At 45.6% G+C, this 10,107-nt stretch overlaps 1 protein-coding gene across 1 annotated transcript; it reads right to left on the minus strand.

Annotated features, from left to right (window-relative positions):
- Positions 1-6,890: 6,890 nt before the first annotated feature.
- On the minus strand, positions 6,891-9,907 carry LOC128820559 (claw keratin-like). Its single transcript, XM_054001333.1, has 3 exons — positions 9,858-9,907; positions 7,858-8,127; positions 6,891-7,751 (listed from the first exon to the last, which is right to left on the minus strand). The coding sequence occupies exons 2-3, from the start codon at positions 8,111-8,113 to the stop codon at positions 7,717-7,719; spliced, it is 291 nt and encodes a 96-aa protein (XP_053857308.1). The 5' UTR covers positions 8,114-8,127; positions 9,858-9,907; the 3' UTR covers positions 6,891-7,716.
- Between the last annotated feature and the right edge of the window lie 200 nt (positions 9,908-10,107).

A 10,107-nucleotide genomic window follows, 5' to 3' on the forward strand; every position in this document is an offset into this window, starting at 1 on the left:
CCTGGAGCCGCGGGAATTGTTTTGCTCGCTGTTTATGATTATCTAAAGCCGCGTTGGGCAATAACCCCAAAAATGCAGCTGGCAATCCGCCAGGTCTTTTCATCTCGGAATTTCCTGCTTTTCCTCTCCCGGTTTCATTAAGAGGTGAAAATGCAGCGAGAATTAATGAGGTTTTTTTAGCTTATCTTGGCTAAGAGCTGGAGTGTGCAGGGGATCTTGGAGTGCCAGGGTGATTTTCCTTACGGAAGCAAAACCTAACACAGGGAATTGTGTTCGTGCCTCGTTTATCAAATGATGGATTCTTTGCCATAATATTGGTGGGATTTACAGATATGCTCCGAAATCAGAGGAAGGATCTGGCGCAAATCTGAAGAGCAAAGCTCGGGGTTATCTTTGGAATAAAAACGAAGCCGTTCATGAATTATACCAATTGGGGAAGTTTAAAATGAGGGGTTTGATGGAACACTTTCCATAATTTATTCTTTGTGAGCTCACAGCAGCCCGTATCCTCTAGGATGTCATTACCATGATTGCCACGAACTGATTTCCCTGGATGACAAACTCGCAGAGGTTTTGAGATCCTCTTTGAAATCTCATTTTCTGATGTCTCCGGAATATTCCCGATATGCTCCAAAGCCCTGAGGGATCTCTGGAGGTGCCTCATAAAATCAGAATAATTCCTGGCATGCCACAAACCCCGGGATGGTTTTACCTCGTCTCAAGGTGGGCATTTCCAGGCTCAAAGGTTCCCTCTGGAGGGAAGAGGGAGTGAAAAGGGAAAAAAGGGGCGCAGAGCACCGGGATTTTGGGAAGATCCTCCCAGTGGCTTCTTTGTGCGCAGGGAAGAGTTGGGGCCGTGTGGGTCTTTTTGGGATCACGCCCATGGCAGAAGAATCCTGGGGTTTTTCCCCAGGATTTAATCCTAATGAGGTTGGATGGACGTTGCCTATGAGGAGGAGCCCAAAATCCTGCCCTAAAATCGTCAGTTTTCTTCTCCTCCCGAAATTTCCCATGTTTTTTTATGACCCTTTGGGATTTCTTGCTCCAACACCTTCCCCCCTTCCCAAAATTCCTGTTCCAGACCAGGATGATTAAAGCACGTGGACAAAGTGTGAAATTCATCCCTCGGAAAGGATTCCAGCTCTCCTCAGCTGATCCCTGTGGCATTTGGGAATTCCCAAGCCAGGAAGCGAATCCTGGCTGGCAAAATCAATCCCTGGAGCACAACGGGATCAACTCCTCCCAAAATCCCCCGAAATGCAGAAATCTGGTGAGGAAATTTCTCTTTTCCAGTCGCGTTTTGTGTTTTTCTCCAGTGCCTGGAGTTGGTTCGTCAGGAATTTTGGGGTCCGGGATGGATCCAGACTGAAGGAAGGGGAGGTTTAGAGGGGATTTGGGAAGGAATTTTGTGAGGGTGGGGAGGCGCTGGCACAGCTTTTCCAGGGAATTTCTGGGAAAACCCGTTCTCAAAACTTTCCCAAATGTTTTTTTTTTTTCAGAATTAAGAGACTGAAATCCCTCATTCTCCCATAAATTCAGAAGCCTTGGAAAAGCCCCCGCTTTGATTTTTGCACCTTTTACCCGGCACAGGAAGCAGAGCAGGAAAGCGCCCCAAAATCCCTCAGAGCCAGAATATTTATGCAAGGTTCGGCCCCGATTTTGAGGAGAAATCCACCAAAACGAAGAAAAGTGTCCGAGGCCAGGCTGAAAGGAGCCGGGACCGCGGCAGGGGTGGAACTGGGCGAGTTTTAAGTCCCCTTCCAGCCCAAACCGCCCCGTGAGTAACAAAGGGAACAAAGAGCGAGCGCAGACTGCAAACCCCACAACACAGAGACTTAATATCCATTAATCCTAAATCGCTGTCGAAAATTACATCCTTGCGCAGGGCAGGGGCAGCTTTAATGCCGGTTAATTCGGTTTTTTGTGCCCGAACCGGTTCGGCGGGGCTGCGGAGCCGCGGGGTTCGCTGCTGCGTCTGAGTCAGGAGCGCTGCCTCACGCAGGAATCATCAAAGACAGCAAAGATTTGGGGTGGGAGCGCTGCTGCCGGAGCTTGGCAGCCCTCGCCGTCCTCACTTCAAAGCGCCTCTGCCCGCTGACATCAGCGGCACAAAGCTCGCATCAGCAACAATTCCACCCATCGGGCAGGAGGAGCCGCCGAGCGGGTAATTAACGCAATTAACACCTCCCTCCCCGCGCCTTCTGCTCTATCAGGAGCTCGGATTTCGCAGGGAAAGTCGGAGAAGCTCAAAATCCAGGCGGTGACCCCCGGCCCGCTCAGGGCAGGGAGTGACCTCGGTTGGTCTCGGTGGTGGTTGCCCAAGAGCCGGCGGCTCCCGGGGTGGGGATAAATCCCCAAATCCGCCCAGCGAAGGGGTTTGGGGTTGGTGCGACCCGGAGCACGCCCAGGGTGTCTCATCCTGCTCCAGGAAATCCTCCCCGATCCCAGGTTCCTGCGCTGGGGAGGGTTGGAGCAAACGGCAGCCCCTGGATCGAGCCGTCCGTGGAGGGGGGCGCGAGGCAGGGAGGGTCTGCTCCAAAAAGATGCTCCAAAAAGATGTGCCCGATGAAGAGAGCCTTTCCTGGAGGTTTTTTTGGTTGATAAAAAAAGGGGATTTTTTTCTTTTAGGATGGTCCAGCCTTGCCAGGACTCCGAGGTGTGGGGGATACTGAGGCTCACTGGGGTTTTTTAGTCTTTCCAGGGTTTCTCAGAGCAGCTGAACCCCCTAAATCCAGCAGTGGGCCCCAGGATTTCTGCTTTTTGTTCGCTTCTAGCTGGCATTAAACCCAGCTATTTTTCAGATTTTAAATCCTGAAAAATAACAAAGGGATAAATTCAGGGAATTAAATGTTGGAGGAGCGCAAAAGGGAAAGGGAATGAAAGGAGGAGAGCTGTACTGAGGTGTAGAATATATATACATATATAAAACATGTATAAATATAATAGAAATAAAAATAAATATTGTAGAAAGAAATAGAAATATGACATAAACAGTATAATTGTTATATAGGTGTTATGTAAATATATGGAAATTATACACATCATATGTAAATATTGTGCATAAATATTATACATAAATATTATATATAAATATTATAGATTTATATACTAATATATAATTGCAAGAAAATTGAAATGCCGTGTTGGCCAGGGCAGCAAAGGAAATTCAATTATATAAATGATAGAAATGTTATATATCATATATAATGATATAAATAATATCCAATTATATAAATGATATAAAATCTGTTCAGAACACACCTGAATTCTCTGCTGTTTGTTTTGGTTTTTTTTTTTTAATTAATTCTGGTTTTTGGTGTTTGGGTGGAGCCCCAGATCCGAGTTCCCTCGGTGACTTCGCGTCTCCCTCTGCTTGCCCCAGCTGGCATTGCACAACCTGCCTCAGTTTCCCCACAAAGACCGAGATTTTTCTGCTCTCAGCGGTCCCAAACTCTTCTTTTTACAGCACAAAAGGGGCACCTGCTTTCCTTCTGCCCCATGAAAACCCCAGACCAGGAAAAGGCACCAGGAAGGGCTCCAGGGAAGCTGGAGAGGGACTTTTCCTCAGGAACTGCAGGGCCAGGACACGGGGAATGGGGTCAGAGGGGGAATTTGGGTGGGATTTTGGAAAGGAATTGTTCCCTATGGGGGTCCCAGGTTATTCCATGGATTTCCCACCCCTGGAATGTCCCAGGCCAGGCTGGAGCCGCCTGGGATGGTGGAATGAGATGATTTTTCTTGTTCCTGCCCATGAAAGGAGACGATTTCCGAGTTCCACTCCAATCCAAACCATTCCAAAATTCCGTTCTGTGCTGCTGTAAAATTCAATGGACTTATAAATGTGGATGCCCAAGGTGCTGCTCATTTTCCTGCAGTCAGGCAAGGATGAATCCCAGACTGGTCTGGGTTGGGAAGATCTGAAATCCCGTCCCATTCCACCATCCCAAACCCCAGAGACTGATCTGGGCTCAGTGTCACTCAGCTTTGTCACGTTAAAACCAAATAAAACCAAATAAAACTCAATAAAAACAAATAGAACCAAAACAAATAAAACCAAATAAAACCAAATAAAACCAAATTAAAACAAATTTTAAAAAATAAAACCAAATAAAACCAAATAAAAAAACTAAAAATAAACAAAAACAACACCTGTCCCACGCTGGCTGTGACAAAACAACCCCAGGGATGATCCCTGAGCATTCCCGGGATAATCTGGCCTGAGAGAAGGAGCTAGAGGAGCTGTTGGCACCATCAGGGCAGGAATGGATGGGTAAAAATAAAAACCGAGCTGTCAAAACATCCCTGATTTGTGATGTGGGGCCTGAAAATGCCTTCCCAAAGTTCCTTGGAATTATTCCCACTGGATTTTTGAATTATTCCCTCTGATTTTGGAATTTTTTCTGCTTGATTTCGGATTTTTTTCAGTTTGATTTCGGAATTTTTCCTACTGGGTTTTTGAATTATTCCCACCTGATTTTAGAATTATTCCCACTCGATTTTGGAATTTTTCCCACCTGATTTTGGATTTTTTCCCACTCGATTTTAGAATTTTTCCCACCTGCCTCCCAGCAGGACGGATCTCTCCCCCTGGGGGAAAATCCCACATTTCCAGGAGGGTTTAGGGCAGGGAAAGCCGGGGCTGTTTAATGGGAATAAACCACAGGAATGCAAACAAACCATGCGGGGGGAGGAGCCGGCTATTTTTAGTAACCTCTGGGTGTGGCAGCTGCTCGGAGTCGCCCTGGTCCTCCCGGGGTGGCCCCAGGTGACAAATTCCTGCCTCTGCTGCCACCAGCCTTCCCTGCGGGGGTCAATTTAATGGAAATTCAATCCCTCGGGGCCTGGAGGATCAACGAAGCGTCATTAATGAAGATTTGTGCTTGAGTGACGTCATCACCCGATATTTGAGCATTTTTTGTCCCGATGTTTAGTGTAGGAAAAGCAAAAACAGGGGAAAGATTTGGGATTTGTTTCTTCTAAATATCTGTAAATGTTCCTGCCTGTTCCTAAATGTCTGTAAATGTTTATTCTATATATATATAAATTTGTTTATTCTAAATATCTGTAAATGTTCCTTCCTGTTCCTAAATATCTATAAATGTTTATTCTAAATACCTGTAAATGTTCTGTAAATTTCCTGGGCGGAAATTTGGGATATTTGGGGATTTCTTGAGTCAGTCCAGACACTCAAAATCCCCAAATATCCCAAATTTCCGCCCATTGAAACCCCAGGTGATACAGCTACACCCCTGAGGGATGGAGAACTTTGGCTCCCACCTCAGAATTTCCGCCAATTCCTTCACCCAGCCCCGGGGCAATTCACTAAAAATCCCAAACCAGCTCCTTCCCTCCCAAAAAAACCCCAAAATAACCATCCCGAAAAATGCCGCTCCCAACCCCCCATCCTCACCTTGCTAAAGCGCAGCTGTTGCCCAACATCTGGATGTCCAAATTCGAATCTTCGTGTCGCAAGGCTTGTGTACAAAGATAATTAATGTTTGTGCAGCATTCCCAACCCTCTGTCATTACGGGAAGGATCACCCAGGAGTCAATTTGTGGAAAAAGCAGATTTGCAGATTTCCTTTGTGGATTAGAAGAAATGAAGTGGATTGGTGTGGACAGAACAGCCTGGCGGGGGTTGAGGAAGGATTTTGGAAACGTGATTCCCTGGAAATTCCAGTGGGGGAACGTCAGCTCGTTAATTCTCAGCTTGATCACTCATTACTTCTAGCTATTACCAAATATCAGCCAATATATACATAATATTTAATATTTATATTTATTTCTTTTGCATTTTAAGATACACATCCCTCCGTTGATCATCTTTGCCTATAATAGATAATATTTATATTTATTTCTTTCACACGTTGCAGATGGTCCTTGCCCATAATATATAATATTAATATTTATTTCTTTCACACATTGCAGATCATCCTTGCCCAACTTGTCCTAGCCTGGTGCCCCAGGGAGGGTGACAGTGCCCAGCGCCTGCCCTGTACACACTTGGCCCAGGATTTTTGTCCTATTTTTGGGGAACAGCCTTGTGAGTTGGCTGGAAAATTCATTCCAGGGCTTCAATTAATTAAAAAAATCTGCATTTTTGTGCTGGGCCTGGCACCCGGAGGCAGCAGCATTTCACCCCAAAATCCAGGCTGGATGAACTCTGGGAAAAGGCAAAATCTCATCAATTTTGCTTGGTAGGTTGGTTAATGCTGATGTGGGGGGTATTGAGCCCCAGGAAAAGTCCCAAAGTCACTTCTGGGACCAAAAATGTTCAAAATAAAATGTGGAGGAGAAAGTTTTCCACCAGAACTGGAGTGACTGGAGAGAGGGGTGGGCTCAGACTGAAAAAGGGGAAATTTGGGTGGGATTTTGGGGAGGAATTGTTCCCTGTGAGGGCCTGGCCCGGGTGGTTCCATGGTTTCTCCATCCCTGGAAGTGCCCAAGGCCAGGCTGGAACCACCTGGGAGAGGGGAAGGTCCCTGCCCATGAAATTTGGGTGGGATTTTGGGGAGGAATTGTTCCCTATGAGGGTCCCAGGTTATTCCATGGATTCTCCATCCCTGGAAGTGCCCAAGGCCAGGTTGGAACCATCTGGGATAGGGGAAGGTCCCTGCCCATGGAACCGGGGTGGGATTTTTTGGGATTTAAGGTTCCTTCCCATCCCAAACCATTCCAGAATTCCATGGGCTGCTTTAGATGGGATTTTAGGGATCAACCCTTCCCTGGCCCAGGTGCTTCCATGGATTCCCCATCCCTGGGAGCGCCCAAGGCCAGGCTGGAACCACCTGGGACAGTGGGAATGTCCCTGCCCATGGCAGGGGGTGGCACTGGATGATTTTTGGGGTCCCTTCCACCCCAAACCATCCTAAAAAAGCAAAACCCAAAAGTGCATCTTCATGACAGCATTTAATGGGAACGAGAAGCTCAATTTACAAGTGCAAAACTCTCTGGAAAGGATAAAATCAAAGAATTCCAGGAGGGTCCACAACAAATCCCCACTCCCATGATTTTCACAGATTTTAGCAGAAGGATTTTGCAAAGAGATTTGCTCTTACAATTGCTGTATATATTTTGATTTTGTTTTTTTTTTTTTTTTTCCCTGGCTTTCATTAAATGAGATAAAGAAAGGAAAAGAAACTGGGAGAGCGTTACACAATGGGACTAAGCAGGAAGAAAGCACAGCAAGGAGCTACAAATTCCTAATTTTCAGAAATGCCAAGTAGAGCTGATTTATTTCTTTCTTTTTAAATGCTGGTTCAGCAAAATTTGCAAATGAAGAGGAATTTGGGTAAAATTTCATTTTAGAATCCAAGATTTTCAGTCATATTGTTTGGGTGGATTTTGTAATTTTTTTGAGAGAAATTGATAATAAAACATCTGTGTTGGCATAAAAACGAATTTATTGACACACAGCTTTTAGCAAACCAAAAAAAAAAAAAAAAAGAAAAAAAAGAGATATATATATATATATTTTTTTTTAATTCTGGTTTCTTGGAAAATGCTGGCCTTTGGTTTGCCCTAATTTGGAATGAGGTCAATAGAGAAATTTCAGTTTTCTCGTAGTTTGGAAATTCTAGTCCTTGGGCAGGTCTAGTGCCAGGAATCCCTGGATTTATGGACTCCATGGGAACCTTGGGAGCTCGGCACTTCTACAATCCATTATCCATAAACTTTAGTCGGGCTCTGTCTGACCGCTCAGTTGTGCTTTTCAGTCTATCCACAGATATCCAGGCAGGGTTTAGGTTGGCCTGCAAGTTCCACAACAAAACTGGGATAAGTGAGGAGGAAAAGGATTAAAATTCCCCAAAGCGCCCCGAAAGGAGGCGTTCACACCTGAGCCCAAAGCGCACCTACCCCCAAACCCATGGAATCCCTGGGAGCCCAGGAAGTTCCTGATGTCCAGCAAGGCCGTGGAGCCCACCAGGGTCTGCTGGGGGAAGGTGGTCAGTGTGGGCCCGGGGTAGATGACGGAGTAGGGGGGAAAGTCGGGCTCCACGATGTCCACCACGGTGTCGGGGTACTTGATGACACAGGTGTCACTGCGGGTCACGGCAAAGGGCTCGGGGCACGCCAGGCCTGCGGGCAGGCAGCACTCGTGGAAGGGAGACATGGGGCAGGGCAGAGCTGGAAACGAGCAGGGAAAGAGGGAAAAATGAGAAAAAACCATCCTTGGTGCGGCGGGAAATATCTGGGATAAATAGCGGGGTGTTGGTAACGCAGTTATGGGGATTTACGGCAAATTGGGAATTGCAAAGAGCTCAGGTGGGAATTCAATTTGGCCTGGAATTGAGCAGGAAAAGAGGGAAAAATGAGAAAAAATCATCCTCGGTGTGGCGGGAAATATCTGGGATAAATAGCGGGGTGTTGGTAACACGGTTATGGTGATTTACGGCAAATTGGGAATTACACAGAGCTCAGATGGGAGCTGAATTTGTCCAGTTTAGTTTTCCAAGCAGGAACTCTTTTCCTTCCTGATTGAACTTCCTGCTTTTCAATAGAATTATATTTTCCAGACCATCACCATTTTAACCCCAAAAAGCTTTTATCCCATTGCTTCTCTTCCCGGGATTTTCGCTGTGCCCATCCCCCTCCTATTGCCAGCAGAAAACCATGACCCCCAACTCAACCCCAGACTTTAAACTTGGGTTTTAATCCTCGTTTAAATCCCCAGTGTGCAGGATGGAGCTCATGTCCTCCTCCCACCCTGTTCCAAGTGGAGCAGTGAGATCCACCCATCTTTTATTGGTCTCATTAGGGACCAGCTGGATATTTGAAATCCCAGAGCACTTTAAGCCCAGCCTGATATCGAGGCCAGATTTTTCCCGGGTATGGTTTAATTACGGACTGAAGGCCGTGCTTGCCCTGGATTGTGCCCACACGGATTAGGCAAGGAAAACATGGAGGGAGAAGGGATAATTTTCCTAATTTTCCTCATTTTATCTCTGTGGAGCTGCTGGGGGAGAAATTAAGGGCTGGCAAAAGGGGGGCTTGAAGTGATTTCCTAAATAAGTCCCCACTTCACCCCAGGAATCTCTACAGGAGACAAAATCCAGGGGGAATTTCTCACATCTCCACCTGAACATTCCATTTTAACCTTTCTGAGTTAAAAAAAATCTGATTTTTTTTCCCAATTGATTCAAGTCCAATCTCCTTAGACTTGAAAGTGAGGAAAAGGCAACCACGGGGGATTTTTCCAGCTGAAAAGCTGGATCTGGAATGGCTGATTTTGGCTTTGAGAAAAGAAGATTGGTCTGGGGGTTGACATCGTCGAGTGATTCCACACGATTGGTAAAAGCTCATCCCAGAACTCCTGAAAGGAGGTGAAAAAGGAGCGCTTGGATGTTCCTGCTACATTTGGAATTCAAAACTGTAAATATATTTTAACCGAAGTCAGCAGTAAAGTGGATTTTGAGTAAGGAAAATCTGTGTTCTGCTCTCTGCAGGATTGGGAAAATATTTAGGGCGAGTTCTCCAACTTAACACTGAAGCCTCCTGGAAGACAGCTGAGGGTGAGAACATCATAGAAATTAAATTTTAAATGATCATTTCTTTAATGACACCGACTCTTTAGAATATGAAAAGAGCACCATGGAATTATTGAGACTCTTTAGGATTCAGAGGGAGTTTTCTGTGCCCTCCCTAATTTCCACGAGCTGAGCTCTCCCCTCTGAAGTGTAAAACTTCAATTAACTCCAAACTAAAGGATAATAAAAAGGCTTTTTCTGGCAAAACACCCCCTTGTCCTTTCACGAGCTCACCCTGTCATTTGATATTCAGATAGAAACAATAACAATAATAATAATAAAAATAAATAATTGATTTAAAATTCAATAATTGATTCAAAATTGACTTACCTGGATCACCCAAAGAGGAGAGGAAAAGAAAAGTGATTAGGGAGGCTTCTACGTAGCAAATGCTTTTATACACGTCCCCAAAGCGCCTGGAGGATGTGACACCCTCTTTGCATGAAGTCTTAATTAGTTGCAAAACAAACTTTGCTGCCTGCATAACTTCTGCGAGTAATGAAACTGTTTTGCTCCCTGTTTGTGTTTGTTCCTTCCCGGAGCTTCCCAGAGCGTGCTACGCCCTCCGGGCAGGATTCAC

The sequence above is a fragment of the Vidua macroura genome, chromosome 29 (assembly GCF_024509145.1).
Source record: "Vidua macroura isolate BioBank_ID:100142 chromosome 29, ASM2450914v1, whole genome shotgun sequence".
Classification (NCBI taxonomy): domain Eukaryota; kingdom Metazoa; phylum Chordata; class Aves; order Passeriformes; family Viduidae; genus Vidua; species Vidua macroura.